Here is a 20,311-nt window from a genome sequence, read left to right as displayed (position 1 = left end):
ACTCATTGAGAGGGCTTTAAACTAGGTTTGAAGAGGGAAGGGGATGCAGCTGGGGCCTCCAGAAACAAGCCCAAGGGGGGTAAGCCAGAGTCAGGGGTAAAATCAGCAGCCCAGCTGAAGTGCATGTACACTAATGCACGCAGCATGGGTAACAAACAAGAGGAGCTGGAAGCCATGGTACAGCAGGAAAGCTATGATGTAGTTGCCATCACGGAAACGTGGTGGGATGACTTGCATAACTGGAGTGCTGCAATGGATGGCTACAAGCTCTTCAGAAGAGACAGGAGAGGGAGAAGAGGTGGCTCTTTATATTAGGGAGGCTCTTGACACCATGAAAATTGAGACTAATGGTGATAAAGTCGAGTGCCTATGGGTAAGAATCAGGGGGAAGGCCAACAAGGCTGACATCCTGGTGGGAGTCTGTTATAGACCACCCAACCAGGAAGAAGAGGTGGATAACTTATTCTACAAGCAGCTGGAGGATGTTTCAAGATCACCAGCCCTTGTTCTTGTAGGTGACTTTAAGCTGCCAGACATCTGCTGGGAACTTAACACAGCAGAGAAGAGGCAGTCTAGGAGGTTCTTAGAGTTTGTGGAGGACAACTTCCTGTCACAGCTGGTGAGTGAGCCTACCAGGGGAGGGACTACACTAGACCTGCTGTTTGCAAACAGAGATGGGCTGGTGGGAGATGTGGTGGTTGGAGGCCGTCTGGGACACAGCGATCATGAAATTATAGAGTTTTCAATATTTGGTGAAACAAGCAGGGGCATCAATAAAACTTCCACACTGGACTTCTGGAGGGCAGACTTTGGCCTATTCAAGAGACTTATTCAGACAGTTCCTTGGGAAGCAGCCCTTAAGAACAAAGGAGTCCAGGAAGGATGGGCATGCTTCAAAACAGAAATCTTTAAGGCACAGGAACAGACTGTCCCTATGTGCCAAAAGATGAGTTGACGAGGAAAATGACTGGCCTGGATGGGCAAGGAGCTTTTGAAGGAACTAAGGAAAGAAAAGAGGGTGTATCACCTTTGGAAGGAGGGTCAGGTATCTCAGGAAATGTTTAAGGGGGTTGCCTAGGGCATGTAGAAACAAAATTAGAGAGGCAGAAGCCCAGTTAGAACTCAATCTGGCAACTTCTGTGAAGGACAATAAAAAATATTTTTATAAATACATTAATGGCAGAAGGAAGGGCAAGGACAACCTCCATTCTCTATTAGATGCAGGAGGGAATTTAGTAACTAAAGATGAGGAAAAGGCAGAGGTACTTAGCACCTTCTTTGCCTCAGTTTTCAACAGAAAGACTGGTTGTCCTTAGGACAACTGTCCTCCCGGGCTTGTAGATGGTGTCAGGAAGCAGAATAGCTCCCTGGTTATCCAGGAGGAAGCAGTCAGAGACCTGCTGAGCCACTTAGATGCTCATAAATCTATGGGACCAGATGGGATCCATCCTAGGGTGATGAGGGAGCTGGCAGATGAGCTTACGAAGCCACTCTCCATCATTTACCATCAGTCCTGGCTCACTGGGGAGGTCCCAGATGACTGGAAGCTGGCCAATGTGATGCCCACCCACAAGAAGGGCTGGAAGGAGGATCTGGGAAACTACAGACCAGTCAGCCTGACCTCGGTACCTGGCAAGGTTATGGAACAGATCATCGAGTGCCATCACACGGCACCTACAGGATGGCACAGTATCAGACCCAGCCAGCATGGGTTTAGGAGGGGTAGGTTGTGCTTGACCAACCTCATCTCCTTTTATGACCAGGTTACCTGACTGGTGGATGCAGGAAAGGCTGTGGATGTTGTCTATCTGGACTTCAGCAAAGCCTTTGTCTCCCACAGCACACTCCTGGAAAAGCTGGCAGCCCACAGCTTGGACAGGAGCACTCTGCTGGGTTAAGAACTGGCTGGGTGGCCAGGCCCAGAGAGTGGTGATGAACGGTGCTGCATCCAGTTGGTGGCCAGTCACTAGTGGGGTCCCCCAGGGATCAGTGCTGGGGCCAGTCCTGTTTAATATCTTCACTGATGAGCTGGATGAGGGGACTGAGTCTACCATCAGTAAATTTGCAGGTGACACCAAGCTGGGAACATGTGTCGATCTGTTGGAGGGTAGGAGGACTCTGCAAAGGGACCTGGACAGTCTGGATAGATGGGCCGAGTCCAATAAGATGAAGTTTAACAAGTCCAAGTGCTGAGTCATGCACTTTGGCCACAACAACCCCCTGCAGCGCTATAGGCTGGGGACAGTGTGGCTGGACAGTGCCCAGGTAGAAAGGGACCTGGGGGTACTGGTCGACAGCTGACTGAACATGAGCCAGCAGTGTGCCCAGGTGGCCAAGAAGGCCAATGGCATCCTGGCCTGTATCAGGAATAGTGTGGCCAGCAGGACCAGGGAAATCATTCTTCCCCTGTGCTCGGCAGTGGTGAGGCCTTGAGTACTGTGTCCAGTTCTGGGCTCCTCAATTTAGGAAGGATGTTGAGATGCTTGAACGTGTCCAGAGGAGGGCAACAAGGCTGGTGAAGGACTTGGAACACAAGCCCTATGAAGAACGGCTGAGGGAGCTGGGGTTGTTTAGCCTGGAAAAAAGGGGACTCAGAGGTGACCATATCACTCTCTACAACTACATGAAAGGTGGTCGTAGTCAGGTGGAGGTCCGTCTCTTCTCCCAGGCAACAACTGACAGAACGAGAGGACACAGTCTTAAGCTGAGCCATGGGAAGTTTAGGTTAGACGTTAGAAAAAAATTCTTCACTGAAAGAGTGATTGTGTACCAGAATCGTCTGCCCAGGGAGGTGGTGGACCCACAGTCCCTGGACGTGTTTAAAAAAAGACTGGACATGGCACTCAGTGCCATGGTTTAGTTGACGAGGAGGTGTTAGGCCATAGGTTGTACTAGATGATCTTAAAGGTCTTTTCCAACCTAGTTCATTCTGTGTGATTCTGTGTGATTCTGTGCTGCGGTCCCCCTGTCACCCCAGCAATAGAAACAGGTTCTGTCCCTGCATGTCCCGATGGGATTAACGTGCACTGCACACCAGTGTCGTCCAAGACCTTGTATTTTTGTGGTTCTGATGTGCCAGGCCATCGGATCCACACAGTCCAAAAGACACGATTCTCCTGTGCTTCTACCTGGCTAGAGGCAGGGCTCCTCTAGCCCTGGTTATCATTCCCTCCCTGGGCATACATTCTAGAGGTTTCTTCAAGGGGATTGGACATGTCATCCTCCCTTCCGTTTTGCCTGGCAGCTCGGCTATGGGAAACTGGAGCTACTTTCCGTCTGGTGGAACTCCCTCTCTTAGTATTGTCCTCCTTCAGTTCACACACCCATGCTGCCAGGGCAGAAGTGGGTTTTTGTCTTGGTTTGAAAGACAGGTGTCTGCCAAGGAAGGCAGGAGCCTCCCTTGAAATGGAAAATCCAACCCCCTTCCCTCCAAATTATTATAATTTTGAAATTAAGGGGCTTTCAGGTAAAGATATGAGGAATAGGAATAACAGTTCTTTACTTATATATATATAAAACAAGGCAAACAAACAACAATAACTATGGCAGCAGCAACAAACAGAACCAGTAACCTAGTGACAACCTTCTTGGCTGTCAGGCACTTTCCCCTTTTGGTGCAGTTACGGTCAGAGCCGGCAGGGGCGCTGGCGGCTCCTGGTGAGCAGGGCAGGTGCGATGATTCCCCCGCGGCTGCAGGGGGCGCTCTGGCGCAAGCTCGGGGAGCACGCAGTAATAGTGGCTTGGCCGAGCTGGTAAGGGATGGAAGAAAGGCTTCACAAACCCCCAGGGGCAGCCGATCCCGGTGCCCCAGCAGGACCCTCAGGAGCAGCAAACTGGAACGGCAGGAATGAGCACAAAATCCCAGGTGGTAGACAAGATGTATCAAAACTCCTGAGCTGCAGCAGGAACCCTGGAATATCTCGGCAGGCAGGGCGTGCGAAGCTACAGTGCAGCGAAGACTCGGAGCAGTGGCAAAGGAATGGCAGGGGAGGGCAGCCACGGCCCGGCTCCCAGCAGGGCAGGAAAAGGCGGGCTCAGGGTCCCGGGGTTTTCCCCTGAGGCACCCGAGCAGATGGTGAAGAAGTCCCTCTTTTAGTGAGGTAGGGTGTTAAATAGTGTGGAAGGTATCTTTTCAGCTTTATACCGGCTAGCGCTTGTATTCCAATGCCTTAGAAAGCCTCGAGCAGCCTAGAGAGGTAGCAAGGGCGATCTAGCACTTTAGTAGCTCTAAAATCGGTACCTGTATCAGCTGCAAAGCAAATACCATCAGCAGAAGCAAAGAGGGAGAAATATAGCTCCCTGCTCACTCAATTTCCTGCAGTTAGAAGCTTTCAAATGAGACAGACGACAAGAGATGTTCACAGGAAGATAGCTGAGCTGAGAGAGAGGGCGGAGCCTCCCCTCGACCATCTTTTATTCGGAGAAGGGGAAAGGGGAGGACTGGGGGCGGACCCAGGGTGACCGGCCAATCAGACACTGCTAAAGAGTCTGAGTTACATTTGGCTTTGCCCGCGCTTAGAACAAAGGAGCTCGGAGCACATGGGCAGGAGCATGTGTCTTTGGGAGGGGGAGGGGAAACTCAGAGCAGGCAGCAACAATTCCCTATTTTTTTTTCTTTAAAGCTGGGTTGTAACTCTTAGTAACTTAAAAGTGCATAGAACAGTAACAAAACAACAGTGCAAAATATAATTGGAATCTATCATCCCTACAACTCGACAGTACCTAGGATGCCTTTAAACTAGTTCCCCAGTCAAAACTCAGGGGTTTAGTCAGGACATCTATGGTATGGAGTATCAGGACGAAGATTTACAAAATACAGTGCAAAACCTGAGTGCAAAACAGTGCAACTTAACTTAAGGGATTAACATCAAAATCTGCAGTAGGGGGTTTACATGAAGGTGCAAAATCAGGATTCTTTTTACACTGTCTCTTCCAGGAGGCAGTTTTAACCTCCTTAACTTTTGAGGAAGTGACATAAGGTTTTACCCACTTCCCTGGGATCCACCTTAGTCCTTGAGGGGTAGATACACTGGCATACCCACGTCCCCAAGTTACAAGTTTGTACGGTCCTTGGATTTTTTGAGTCTCTGGGTCCCGGATCAGGACTTCTGGATTTTCCTTCAGTTTCTGTCTCCCGGTGTTCTGGAAATGACAATAGATGGGAGGGTTTGGATCCTCAAAGGTGCCATTAAGGAAGTTTATGGTAAACAGTGCTTTGCTGAGTCTGAGGACAGGTGAGTTGAGTTTGGTGGTCCCTGATTGTTGTAGCAGCATTCGCTTGAGGGTTTGATGGGCACGTTCAACAATGCCTTGTCCAGTTGGGGAGTGAGGAATACCTGTAACATGTCGAAATCCCCATTGCTGACGAAAGTTTTTAAACTCCTGAGAGGTGTAGGCAGGTCCATTATCAGTTTTTATCTCCTCAGGTATACCAAGCACAGCAAAAGCTTGGACAAGATGTTTTTCAACATCCTTAGCTTTTTCACCAGCATGTGCAGAGGCATACATAGCACCAGAGAAGGTATCAATAGAAACATGAACGTATTTTAATCTCCCAAATTCAGGGAAATGTGTGACGTCCATCTGCCACACTTCACCGCTATTGATGCCTCTGGGATTGACCCCCATGCCCAGTGATGGAAGCTGTAGCTTCTGGCAGTTGGGACATGTTGCCACTATTGTTTTGCCTGCATCCGCGACAGATGGAACATGCGGATAAGAGCAGGAATATTTTGATGGTCCATGGCATGGCTCAATTTTGCTTGTTCAAAAACTTGGGGGAGCTTTGGTAAGTCGGCTGATAGAACTATGTCTGCTGGCATAGCCAGAGCATCAGCTCTACGATTACCTTCCGCAATAAATCCTGGCAGGTTTGTATGTGACCTCACATGCATGACAAAATAGGGATGCTCTCTGTGGGAAACCAGATAAATTAATTTTGAGAGCAAATCATAAATTTTTTTGAGATTTCTTTTAGAAGAGCATGCTCAGCTCTAACAGTTACTCCAGCTACATATGCTGAGTCTGTGACCAAATTAAAGGGTTCTTTGAACCTCTCAAATGCTCTAACGACAGCTGCTAGTTCAGCTACTTGTGGTGATCCCTGGATTACCTCGACGTCAGATTCCCACTTTTGCGTCTTTGGATTTTTCCATGTGACCACGGACTTTTTACTCTTTCCTGAAGCATCAGTAAAAACAATAATTGCATCGAGGGGTTTTCTACATTGCATCTCTCGAGGGATGAAAGAGAATGGCAGATTAAACATGTCATGTTTTGGGTAATGATTTGAGATTTGGCCTGAGTAACTATCCAATGCAAATTGTAAATTTATATTTTTTTGGAGTAGGTGATCTAATGCGTCAGTTATTACAGGTAAGTAGATGGATGCAAAGTCACATCCTGCCAGGGTGCGGAGCCTTGCTCTACCCTTCATGATAATTTTTGCCATTAGTTCTTGTGGCTGTGTGATGGTTTTAGGAGGTTGGAGTGGAAGGAGTACCCATTCAATTATGATGAGGGGTTCCTTCTGCTCTTTGTCCCACTGAAATATGAGGCTGTGAAAGCGTGGTACCTTCCCTAGAATGACAAGCTTAAAGGGTAGGGAGGGCTGATACCTGTGTGCTTGTCTGGTGGAAATGAGCTCTTGCACCTTTTTGAGAGACTGCCTTGCCTGTTCTGTCAGGGATCTAGAGGATGCTGGACTGCCTTCCCCTTTTACCAGGTTTGCAATAGGAGCTACATCCTCTGTGGTGAGTCCTAACCAGGACCTTAAATACTTCAGTGTCCCACAGATCTGTTGCACTTCCTCTAGTGTTTTTGGGTTATTATTAATGGTGACGGGTGTTGGGGTGATAGAGGTTTCTGTGATTTTGAGTCCGAGGTATTTCCAAGGGCTTGTTCTCTGCATTTTTTCTGGTTGTAATTCAAAGCCCTTGGCCTCTAGGGCCTCAATTATCATGTTAAATGTCTGCTCGAGATACTGATTATTGGGAACACACACCAGCACATCATCCATGTAATGCAGGATGATGGCTTTCTCTGCTTTGGCACGGATGGGAGATAGAATTTTAGCAATATACTCTTGGCAGAGAGTTGGCGAATTTTTCATACCTTGGGGAAGCACAAGCCAATGGTAACGTTCCATGGGAGTTTCACGATTAAGAGAGGGTACAGAAAATGCAAATCGAGGGGCATCTGCAGGATGGAGTGGAATATGAAAGAAGCAATCTTTAATGTCAAGAACAGCTAAATGCCAATGTTGTGGGAGCATTGAAGGTGATGGCATACCTGGTTGAAGGGGTCCCATGTCTTCAATAACCTTATTAATTTCCCTAAGATCTTGGAGTAGCCTATATTTGTTCTTTCCCGGTTTTTGTATTACAAACACGGGTGTGTTCCATGGGCTGTTAGTTGGAACTATATTTCCTTTAGCCAATTGTTCAGCTACTAATGTTTTGAGTGCCTCTAAGTTTTCTTTTTTTTAGCGACCACTGGTTAACCCACACTGGTTCATCTGTTTTCCAAGTTAATTTATGTGGATGGCATTCTGCTTCAGTGGCCTGCACGGGAAAATTTTGATGTCTAGGGGTGATATCAATTTTTGTTCCCCACTGAGACATGGCATCCCTTCCCCACAGGGTGAATTTGGTGTCTAGGACATATGGACGAAGTGTCGCTATTTGTCCTTCAGGACCTTCAATTTGAATGGGGTTTTTGGATTGCTTTGCAATTTGGGTACCTCCAATCCCTTGTATGATGCCCTGAGATTGCAATTCCCATTGTGTAGGCCACTTATCAAATGGAATGTCAGACACATCAGCACCTGTGTCTTATCATTCCCATTATACTGATTTTATGTGATTTGTAATGGAGCTTACATTCTATTACAGGTTTGTCATTTCCCAAAACCTCAGTCCAACAGATGGCTGGGATATGACCATCTGTGGGCAGGTATTTGGGCAGTGGAACGGCCTGTGCAATGACTTGACCCTTTGGCATAAAGTAAGGTGGATATATACATTGTACCATTAGGTTAGAACACCCATTCTGATCCACTTTCACGAGTGTGGGTGTAACCTCTATCCCAGCAGGTGTTTCCCGAGTGTCCCCAATAACAAAAAGGTATGTAAAGTCTTGCATGTGGTCCACATTCTGGAATGAGATGGGTATTACAGTCTGTTTGTTGTTGTTGAAATGGTGTGCTTTATCACAGGTTACCTTAAACCTGAGTCCAGAAGTCCAAGTTGCTTTGTCTGCAGCTCTATTTTTGTCTGAACGCGGAGCTGTTAGGATGCGTTGAGTCGCTAGTTTCCCTGCTGTTGACCTGGGGAATCAGGCTTTGAAGAGGTTTTATCAGCAGTTATAATCGTTCTACAATTGCGAGCTACATGTCCCTTTTTCTGACAACGATAGCATATAAGGTTACTATGCGATTGAGTTTCTCCTGTACCCGTAGCATTCTCCACAACTTCCCCAACCATCCCCACTTTTTTCAAACAGGGAGCAGCTGTGTTCAGCTGCACCTTCTTCGTACAGACTTCGAGGATGGATTCAACAGTAGGAGGAGGATACAGCGGGAGAGTGAGAATGACTTGTTTGCAAGTATCATTCGTATTAACTTGGAGAAGTTCGAGTAGGAGCGCTTGTTGGAGGTCAGGATTAGGGACCTGGGAAGAGACAGCTTCACACAAACGGTTATAAAAGTGAATAATATTTTCATTTGGCAATTGCTTGATGGTGGTATAATGAGAATTAGGAGTTTGAGATGGTAATAATGTTAAGGCCTTTTCAGCAGCACATGTGATTTCAGTAAGAACTGGACGAGGGATAAGCATCGCTTGTTTTTGAGGATTTGCCATATTATTGTCACCAGATAAAAGGTCTAATGTGATATAATTATTCTCAAAGTCCAGGTAATTGTCTGGAGTTTGCCACAGAATTTTCAATAAATCAGATAAAATTATTTTCCATTGCTTTTTCCACATCATAAAATCACCAGGTGTGAGAAGAGTTTGCATCAATGTAAGTAAATCATGAGGTACAAGTAAGTGAGTTGCAAAAGTAGCACTTAAAAGGCTCTTAAAATAATTACTCTGCATTCCAAACTCCTTAATTGCCTTGCACAAATCCTTAATATTAGAATAAGGAAAGGGTTTCCAGTCAGGGTTTGCTCCATTGCTAGTACAAGAGAGTGTAGTAGAAGCAGTTGGAGTTACTTCCTGGTAGCCATGGGTTCCCGGATTTAGAGAGGTAGTCACAGGATTGTGGGAACCTGGGACGGGACAATGGGAAGCAGGGGCGGGGAGTGGAGGCGGGGAAATGGCCGGAGGAGGGGAGGGGTTGGGGGCGGGGTTGTGGGAGGCAGGGGCGGTACTTGAGTCATGGGCGGGCACAGAGGGAGGGGTGAAACACGACGCTGTGGGGGCGGGGTTGGGGGTGGGGTCAGGTTCTGACGCGGGAGTGGGAGGGGATGGGGACAAGAAGGGATTTGTGGGGTGGGGGAGAAAGGGATTGTGGGAGGTGTAGTTTGGGGATGAAGGAACATTGCGTCCGCCATTATTGGAGACAAACAAACTCAGAGAAAAGGGGTTGGGGGGAGGGGATTTTTCCCGGGCTGCGAGCACATGGCAATGGCTGTCCCTGGGAACAAAGAGATCAGGGGAGAAGGGGTTTTTACGCGCGCTTGAAACATGAGGGCTAGAAACTGGGGAAAAGGGAGTGGAGAAAAGGGGTTGGGAAGGTCCTGGGACGGGCTCCGGATTCCCATCCAAGGCAGGGTGCTGAGGAAACACGGGTGAGCCAGGAGGACGATAGCTCTCCTGTGCTAAAAAGCAGTCTGCTCTAGCTGTGTTTTCCAGCGTAGGGGAAGAGGGGTCTGGGACACAGGGGTTGGAAGAGGGTATAAGGGAATTAACAGGGGGCTTTTGCAGAGGCTTTTCATGTACTACTTTTTTCTCCGGCAAAGTTTAACTTAGTAACAGGAGAGGAAAGAATTTTGAAACTGTTTCATCTCCTGCACGCCTAAGAGAGGAGAGTTTTCTCCCCACCTTATCCCAAAATTCAGCAGATCTTATGTCTTCGGAGGTCAGATTAGGAAAGTACTGAAAAAGCCATTGTACAAAAGATTGAACTAGATTTTTAGGGTATTTATGCCCAGTTAAAGAAAGGTAACTTTGAACTTGGTGGTATATTTCTCTATGGTGTGCAGAAACTTCAGATCCCATTATTGAATGCACCACCACAAACCTCAACCCCTTACTCGCCAAAAAGGAGGGAAAAAAAGAGAAAGTTTGCACCGGCACCAGCTTAAGACAGGAGCCCCTAAACCAGCAGGGAAATACTCACCAGAATTCTGGATTTATCACAGGAAAGCAGGTCCAGAGAAAAAAAATGCGAGAAGGGTCTTCTGCTTTCCAGCCGTTCCCTCACCACGTGGTGTGGGGGAGGGTACAGGCTGAGGCTCTGGGCTCGATGTTACACAAAAAGTAACAGCTCACTACACAGAGCTGTCACAGCAGGACGTGCAGAGCTAACTCCAGCAGACACGCAGCTGCCGGGACACCCCGAAAGTCTCTCAGAACTGGAGTTCAGAGATAGCACGTTGGGCGCCAAATGTGGAAGGTATCTTTTCAGCTTTATACCGGCTAGCGCTTGTATTCCAATGCCTTAGAAAGCCTCGAGCAGCCTAGAGAGGTAGCAAGGGTGATCTAGCACTTTAGTAGCTCTAAAATCGGTACCTGTATCAGCTGCAAAGCAAATACCATCAGCAGAAGCAAAGAGGGAGAAATATAGCTCCCTGCTCGCTCAATTCCCTGCAGTTAGAAGCTTTCAAATGAGACAGACGACAAGAAATGTTCACAGGAAGATAGCTGAGCTGAGAGAGAGGGCGGAGCCTCCCCTCGACCATCTTTTATTCGGAGAAGGGGAAAGGGGAGGACTGGGGTCGGACCCGGGGTGAGCGGCCAATCAGACACTGCTAAAGAGTTTGAGTTACATTTGGTTTTGCCCGCGCTTAGAACAAAGGAGCTCGGAGCACATGGGCAGGAGCACGTGTCTTTGGGAGGGGGAGGGGAAGCTCAGAGCAGGCAGCAACAAAATAGGGTCCCAATGCAACGTCTGCTCGAGTAAGCAGAGCTCCACTCAACCATAGAAGGAAGGCAGCAGAGGGCAGAACCCTGCAGTGGTGATGAATTCTCCCCACAGCGACCGCAGCTTCTCCCCTCTCCAAACACCTTGAGAGCAAGAGAGCTAGGAGCTCCACTCAACCCCTTTTTCCCAGTCCAAATCTCGAGGCATCTCTGCCCTACACGAGAAAACCTCAGGTAAAAGAGAGTAGCCAGCTGGACCCCTCCCTCTGTGGCCAGGTCTTTTGTCTCTCTTAAGTATCCAGTCCTTACTGTCTCCTGGCAACACCTATGGGGAAAATTATTTAAGAGAAAAAGAAAAACAAAAGGAGAACTCCTAAAACCCCAACAGTTTTCCATCCCACCTTTTCATATTTTCCCAATGGTCACACAGGAAGAATCACAGGTCAGTTCATGAGGTGTACCCTTCCTCTCTAGCTGGGGGACATCTGCTTCTGGTTACAGGACCTGTGGTTGGAACTGACAAGATTTGGAGGTCCTCTTTAATCCCCTTCCTAAATTTCTGATGAGTCTCCTCAATCCTGTCTTCCATTTTTTGTATGTGCTCTGACAGACTTGTTTCCTCAGCTGAGATTCTTGCTTGAGTTGGGCCTTGCACAGTGTCTGCATATGCCCAGAGCCTCCTCACCATAGTATTCACTGTCTTGTCCCACTCATTCCACTTCATCATTGCTAAAGCAGAGGCATATTCTTGTGGCCCGAGTCGTGCAAGTTTTAGCCACATCACTGGTGTGCATTTTACCATGTCTGGACTCCTAATTGGTCATCTAAGAAAACTATCACCACCAGTTCTCTCAAGCATTGAATCCCTTGTTCTATGGTCTTCCATGAGGTTTGCTGCAACTGGAGATCTCGGCACAGGTATCTTTCCTTCACACTTCTTAAGAGACATGTTCAGAGACTGAGAGCTTTGGGCCCCCTTGTCATCCCTTGGTCAATACCCACATCATGTGACAGAGATCCCAAATGCCTCACTTCAGTGCCATCCAAAATTGTATTATCGCCTGTGGCGTCCCATATTTGGACTAACCAACTTAATGTAGATTCATCAGGCTGTCTGGTTTAATCTTTTCTTAGGCTATGAAGGCTCTCTATGGACAGAGACTCTGTAATAATTTCTGGTTTGGATTCCTCTGCTGTCTGTGAGGATCCTGGCTCCCCATCATCATTCACTGGGCGAATGGATTTGGCTTTGTGTTTCCTTCTCTGGACAGGGGCAATTGCTATTGGCTTAGGCTCCCCATCTGGTTTAGCTGCAGCCTGAGTGACTGGGATGTCTGCTGATTCATCCTCCTGCCCATCTGGCTGTGTCTGCTGCCTTACAGTATCTAGCAGTGTGTAGTAAGCATTAGCCAGGACCCAGCACATTGCAATGAGCTTTTTCTTCTCATTAGAGTTGTCATTGCAATTTTCTTTTAGATATTTCCCCACCTCAGCTGGATTCTGAATTTGTTCAGGGGGGAAGTTCCAAGCTATCGCGTCAGAGAATTCCTTCAGGGTTTGGCCTATGTCCTCCCACACATCATACCACTCAGAATTTTCCATGACTGGGGCAGGTGTCTGGACAGCCTCTCTGGAAATCTCAGCCCTGATTCTAGACAAGCTGCAAACCATATAGAGGAAACCTACTAGATAAAACTGTTTATCAGTCCACATGTGTACTTGTGTATTGGTAATTAACAGTAGAAAAACTGAAAAAGTCTTGCTATTTTCTAAGGTAAAATGCATCAAAAACTTTATTTAAAAATAAGCCAGATTATTTTTCTTTGGTGATCATTTCCATGAGGCCATTCTGAAGAAGGTACAGGAAAACTTTCCATTGAATAGGAAATAATTTTAAAAGCTTTTAAAAAGTTATTGTTGCATCATGTAAATCAGAACTTCATGAATAAGCTTGAATCCTTTTCACAACTTGTTTATTCGTTTGCCCTTTCTGTTCCCTGCTTATAATTGGACCCCTCCTGAGTGTGTGTTTTTCCTCAAAACCTGAGATTGATTAGGATGCATTCAATTCATTTTGGCATTGTTATCTTTCAGTGTTCTGGGGGTTTTTTTGTGGGTTTTTTTTTTTATTTTTTAAGGTGTAGAGAGGCAAACTCCTAAAATTTTAATTAATGCAGTGTATGGGTTAAAAAACCACAGCTGAATTTCTGAGGCTTTTTTTTTCTTGATGCTTTTCTCTCCTGTTACATAAAAGGGTATGAAAGTAGTGTGTTATGCCACCTGCTGTCAGGTTATCAAAATGAAAATGTGGTAATTTAGAATGATATGAAGAAATACTAGCTGGGAGAGATGTTGTGAGAATTGTCTCTATGTAATTTAACTTTGCTCCCTGGACCTGACATCACAAGTAGTAGTGGTGACTTGTGTTAATACTAGATTTTTATCTGATAATGGAGTTTATAATTAGGAAATGACCATTGGGATATTTGCAGTTTTGAGATCTTGATGATCTTCCTCTACTAGTCCTCTTAGAGTCAATGTTGGTGCTTTCTTCCAAGAACATTGTTTCTATAACATTTTCTGCATTTGCACTGAGCTATGAAAAGCTTGTTTAAATTGATCCTAAAGGAGGACTTCGATCAAAATATCGCATGTGTTGTACACACTAGTTATTATCATGAAGGCCTTTAATTTACTACTGCAATGATGGAAGTTTTTGTGGGCCTTGACAGATGAAAAGATGATGATGCTTCCTTTGCCCTTATCTAAATTAACAGCAGAGAACTGAAATGACACAGACAAAATTGCAAAAACCTTTAGAAGATAATTAAGTTTTTCCTGACCCAGGAAGTGTGACTGATTGATTTACAGTACAAAGTTTGAACTTTCGAAAGGTAGAAGCTGAAGAGATGATACAACATAAAATTAAGATGTATTCAAAGTTATTCTGTACTTCAAAATAGAAGACCTAAATTTTTGCTCTCGGATATGTTTATATTGTGAAAAATGGTTGTGGCATTCTTCATAATTTAATTATTAGAAAGTATAAAAATAAACACAAAAGCCAGGGAGGGGTGGTATTATGTGGTGGTGGTGGTGGTGTGTGGTTTTGTGTGACTTGCGGGATGGTCTGCTGTGGACTTTGTTTTGTTGTTTTCACAAAGTATACTATTTAACCTTGAGAATGTTTTGAACCAAGCTTTCAAACAGTGGAAAAAAGTGATTTAAAAGAATTTATATCCTAACAAATTATCATTTTGAGTGCTTGACTGGTTTTTATTTTACTTTAACTTTCACTTTGGATGATTACTGCCTTTTTAAAGATATAAATATGCTTAAAATTGTGTTATTGTGCATCAGCTCCATAAAAGCTTCTTGGTTAAATTCCTTTCATTGTTGGGGGCTATAGCAACAATCTGTATCATTAAACCAATGTGAAATTATTGTTGTTTTCAAGCAATTTTCTTTGTTCACAGGTGTCAGCTGTGATGCATGTTTAAAAGGAAATTTTCGAGGTCGCAGATACAAGTGTTTAATTTGCTACGATTACGATTTGTGTGCAACTTGTTATGAGAGTGGTGCAACAACAACGAGGCATACAACTGACCATCCAATGCAGTGCATACTAACAAGAGTAGATTTTGGTAAGTAATAATTTAATTTATATTAAAGCTGTTTGCAGTAGCTAAAAACTTGTATTTTATTTCACTACTTGGGAACTTTTGTCCCTCCAAATAGCATGCTGAAAATCATAGCAAATTCCTGTATCCTGATACAAAGCTTGTTCTGTCTTTGGTTCTAGCATATGAAATATGTTTTATTCTTTTGGGTTAAGTGTTTTGGCACACAGCAAATTATCAGACTATTAAATATATATATCTGATAAAACGAATTGCTCCTAAATTAACTTTCAATTCGAAAGGTGCAACAAAACTACATGCACCCACCCCTCCTTTCCCCAATATGTTGTACCAGAAAGTACCATGGTGAAGAAGAGAAATAATAGTGAGAGTTTAGGGAAAATGTTGTTTTGTAGTTACATCAGGGGATGTTAATGCAGTCAAGGATGGTAGGCTGTACTGAATGTGGAAGGCTAGTGGCAAGGGCTAGGAAGTAGTCCTCTAAATTACTGGGTTTTTTCCCTGAGTCATTTCTATCACGTCATATTTATAACACGAGTGTTGTGATTCAGGAGATACTTTCATAGCAAATCTTTGCATTTAAAACATTGGATGTTTATTTCTTCATATACCTGTTTTAAGCCTACAAGGCTCACGTTTTAATAAAAACTGTTTGTAGTGATTCTTGATTCTTGATAGGCTGGAGAGTTGGGTGGAGAGAAACCTAATGAGGTTCAACAAGGGCAAGTGTAGGGTCCTGTACCTGGGGAGGAATAACCCCAAGTACCAGTACAGGTTGGGGGCTGACCTACTAAAGAGCAGCGCTGCAGAGAAGGACCTGGGAATCTTGGTGGATGCCAAGTTAACCATGAGCCAGCAGTGTGCCCTGGGGCCAGAAGGGCCAATGGGATTCTGGGGTGCATTAGGAAGAGTGTGGCCAGCAGGTCGAGGGAGGTGATCCTGCTCCTCTACTCAGCCCTAGTGAGGCCACATCTGGAGTGCTGTGTCCAGTTCTGGGCTTCTCAGTACAAAAAAGACAAAGAGCTACTGAAGAAGGTTCAGCAGAGGCCACAAAGATGATTAGGAATCTGGAGCATCTCTCTTATGAGGAGATACTGCAGGAGCTGAACCTGGTTAGTATGGAGAAAACTGAGGGGATCTCATTAATGCATATAAATACCTCAAAGGCAGGTGCCAAGAGGATGGTGCCAGACTGATCAGTGGTGCCCAGTGACAGGACAAAGAGCAATGGCCATAAACTAAAACACAAGAAGTTCCACCTCCACATGAGGAAGAAAGTCTTTCCATTGAGAATGGCAGAGCACTGGAACAGGCTGCCCAAGGAGGGCATGGAGTCTACCTCTCTGGAGACATTCAAAACCCGCCCAAATGTGTTCCTGTGTAACCTGCTCTAGGTGACCCTGACTTGGCAGGTTTGGACTAGATGACCTCCAGAGATCCCTTCCAAACCTAACAATTCTGTGATTGTAGTGTAGACATTGTTGTTGAAGTTTTAAATTTTTTAGTAATTTTTTTAGCTTTTTGATTTAAAAAAAGTATTGAATATACACATTATGCTATTTCCTATATGCATTTAAAGCTCAAAACAGCTGAATATACCAATATATAGCTTCTTTCTCAGATCTCTCTGAGCAGAGAAGTATCTCGTTCATGTCTAATTCTCCAGTAGCTGCTTGCCCTAAGCCTGCCTTGTAATGACTTTGAAATCTGTGCTCTGAGAATCCAGAGTTTGGAAAGATGTAGCGGGTTGAGTTCGAAACCAGGCAGAAACACCAATTAAATGTAGTGGTTTTGGTTCAAAATATTCATTACTTACTTATTTTCCTTCTGTGAGATAAGAATTAGGAGAAAAGCAAAGCAGGCACAAACCTTAAACAGTTGCAGTACAATGAAAGAGCTTTATTACTAATAGAATTAAAAGTAAAGAGAAAATAACAAAACAAAATTAAAGCAAATCCCCCCCCCCTCCAGCACTTCTCTCCTTTTACCCAGCTCACACAAGGATGACAGAACATGGGATGTTAGTCAGTGTTCCAGTTCTTGAAATAGTCTCTCTCTTATGCTTAAGGAAAAAAGGGTTTTCCTTCAGTTGCACGTGGTTCCCAAACTGCTACTAACAGCAGACCCGCCCGGAAACAATCAATCTGCTGTGTGTAGAACATCTCTCCCATGAAAAATCTCACAGTTCCTTCACACTGCCAAACGTGGGCCATCACATGGGGTTATTAATCTTTTTAAGGATAAGTTATTTTGGCCTGCACACAAAGGCTTTTCTTCGCCACAAGTCTCTAACAGCCTCTTACTACTTTTATATAGCCTGGCATAGGCACTCTTCACAATCTTCACAGGCCACACGAGGATTTTCCATCCCCCCATGTTCTTCAAATGGATTAAAGAGACAAACAGTTTGTGGTATTACAGTTTCTTACCACGGCATGCAAGAAGGTTTTTTTAAGCTACGCGCGAGAATCGCGGCACCACCCTCTTTTCTCCCGTCGCCATGCTCAGCTCCGTCTCACGTGACTCACTTCTCTTTCTCTCTGACTCTGAAGCCGCCATGTTGAAGAGTGTTCTTGTTCAGGCTTTACAGTGGACAAAGCCTCGCTCCCTCTGTGCTGCTGGCTGTGTGGTGTCTTCTTCAGTTCAGCACGAAGTGTGCTGGCTGCAGACAGGAGGCTCTGCCGGCTCCCGTTGACTCCGCCGGCTCCGCATGGAGAGGAGAGGGACCCGCCTGTCCCCAGAAGCCGTGCTAGATGGGTTTAGCTGTGAGCAGTCCATGGCTGGTTTTAGCTGCCTGCGGCTCTGGGACAGTTCCCCCCAGCGACCCAGGGTCCGTGCCGCAGCGTTGGGAAAGGGGGAAAGGGGGAAAGGGGCAGTGGCCCCGGCCCGGCCCGGCGGGGCCTGGAGGCTCGGAGCCCCCCCCCACCTTCCAGCAGGCGAGCTCCGACAAAAGGGGAAGTCCCGCCTTTCTGTGTGGTTTAAATATGTAAATTGTGAGAAGCGTAATTGGTCTTAAAGACTGTCCATCAACTCAGGGTCAACCCAATACAAAAGACAAATTTAAATATACAAATCTAGTTTTGAAAAACATATAATTGAAGTTTCTAGATATTCCTTCTTAAACTTTACTTTTCTGCTTATTCACAAGGTTAAAATATTTGTGTAACACTATATATTATTTCAATTTTCTGGTCACTATTTGAGATATATGGTTTAAATGTATTTGTTCCCTGAAGACAGTTATTCTTGTATATTACATATAGGGTTAAATGACAGCATCATCATAAACATTAAGTGTACATGATTCATAGGGAAAAGAGGGCTGATATATACTTGCTTATGGAGCTATAAGTTAACATTCAATGTTGACTTTTAAGTTCTTCCAACCATCTTGTGAATGTTCTGTGCATCTAGAAAACATCTAGGAAACCACAATATTTTTCTTTGAAAGTCTCTAAGTAAATACACCTTTGGATTAGAGTGTGTTACTCATATAATTTTTTAAATTCCACGAGAGATACATGTGGACAAGTAGAGGCTTGTCTTGAACAGGGAGTGTTCCCCAAGCAACTGACCCCAGACCTGTCGCAGTTGAGATGGACACGACACTCACGGATCACACACACACCAACTCCATTCAGAAGGCAAAAAGCATCTTTAATTCTACAAAGCCTCTTTTATACAGTTTCTTGGCACTTGTGCTGTATTCCCATTGGCTTCTACGCTAACACCCTACAAAACTACTGGTTACTTGCAACTAACACCCATCTAAAACAATCTAAAGCAAATATCAGCTTCCCTAGACCAACTGTGCTTTCTACATCTGTTGTCTATGGTTTCTTGCTTCTGTTGATGCTATAATTCTCATGGGTACAAACCGAATTCTCAAGGGTACAAAGTGATTGCGTCCAAGTCGAGCTCTGTGAAACTTTCAGAGCAGCTTGTCGGTTTCCACAGTTCCCCCTTTTTGTTTTCGACCAGAAATCCCATTTTAACAATTCTGATAAAGCAAGCGAGGTGGCACTAGTCTGTTTAGGAAGCTACTCCTGGGATTAAAGAGAAGCTAAAACACGTTTTTCTAATTGCCAAAAATCTAAGGTGCTATCGCAGTCTCTTGCAAAGGAGTGAAAGGACTGTTTGTCACGAGTTGTATGCGTTTGATTTAAAGGCATAGTTAAATTTGGCACAAGCATAGTAAGGCAGCCAATGGTGCATGGACCACCAATAGCATGTGAAGGTAATGCAGGCCATGCGTGATTTCCACAAATGAAGAATACTCCTCGAGGCAATTTGTGTGAACATTTGTCTGAAGGGGCTTGACAATATATAACATTGTCATGATTTAAAACTGTCCAATTGTATCATGCTGAGACATTCTGAAATATGGGGTTTTCAGGTGACACATTTTGAATAGCATTAGAAAATGAATCACCTTTGCACCTGTGAAGCCATTATCCTATTAAGACTGTTACCGGTTATCTGCAGGTCACAGGATAAGATACATGGAATACAGATCACAATCAATAAAACCCATCAAGAACAATCATGTCACTGACAAAGAGATTGGCAGCATAGGAAAATAAAAGATAGTGTCCAATGTTCCCAGAGAGAGAGCTGCTTCTTCTTCTGGACTTGGCAGTAAATGGCTACTGTTCCAAAGCTCATATGGCTGGAGCTCAGGGGCTGTGCTGTTTAGACAGGAGAGAGTCCATTAGCTGGAAATGCTGACTTTGACATTACTGAATGTCTTTTTGGAAGAATGGAACAGGGAATAGCTGAAGAAGGTCAGCAGGAAAACAGTAACGTGATGGTAGATGAAGTAGGACACAAGGCTTCTGTTGGCAGGCTGCCTCCGTAAGCTCCCAGGCCTAGCCATGTTCCTGGCAGTCCTACTTCTGCTCCTGCTTTAGCCACGAGGGCTGGATGGTGAATAGGTCATTTTTCCTCTCGCTGGGCCTCATTTTCTTGAAGGCGACTGATGTTTGTCAGGTCAGGCAGGTAACCACGTTAGACCTGTTGGCAATAAAACACATGTGTACCTTCTCTCGTAGGTTAGTAAATCAGCTAGGCCTTGTCATTACACACCCAATTGTGGATTCTTACGTAAAGCCTTTTTAGAAATTTGTCTCACACATGCAAATCTTCAGACTGGCATCGCTCTGCTGGGGATCAAATTGATGATCTGCCTGCAAAAACTTTTAGCGTAAATATTGCATTATCCAAATGCTCCTGGGGAGACATATTCCCCCTTTTTGTTTTGTGATAACCTGCGCGTCTCTCACTGTAAACGTGAAGGCAACATAAAAGCAAGCGAATACATGTAATGAGACAGTAAAGTCACACTGAGCAAGAACAAACAGGATAATACATATAATCTACAGCACATGGCAAAAGGATAGTAACTTAGAACAATACACTTTCAATTGCCTAAATACTGTACCATCACCCAGAGTCTGCAGTAGCTGGCGAGCTCCATTTCACAATGAGGACCTGGAGAACTTTCCCGGGCAAGGTTCTCAAGTTTACCTCAAAAGGGGGTCTCTCCCCCCCTCTCTGCACTAAAAATACTCCATTAATAGA

General features: G+C 45.0%; 1 protein-coding gene across 1 annotated transcript in view; it reads left to right on the top strand.

Moving 5' to 3' along the window:
- Positions 1-331: 331 nt before the first annotated feature.
- Positions 332-20,311, top strand: part of LOC116437372 (E3 ubiquitin-protein ligase KCMF1-like) — a 77,482-nt gene continuing 57,502 nt past the window's right edge. The window contains exons 1-2 of the mRNA XM_032095041.1: positions 332-623; positions 14,567-14,734. Coding sequence (XP_031950932.1) covers positions 332-623; positions 14,567-14,734 — 460 coding nt within the window. The remainder of the gene's footprint in view (positions 624-14,566; positions 14,735-20,311) is intronic.

The sequence above is a fragment of the Corvus moneduloides genome, chromosome W (assembly GCF_009650955.1).
Source record: "Corvus moneduloides isolate bCorMon1 chromosome W, bCorMon1.pri, whole genome shotgun sequence".
NCBI lineage: Eukaryota > Metazoa > Chordata > Aves > Passeriformes > Corvidae > Corvus > Corvus moneduloides.
The sequence above is the reverse complement of the archived record's forward strand: the minus strand, read 5'-3'. Positions and strand labels throughout refer to the sequence as shown.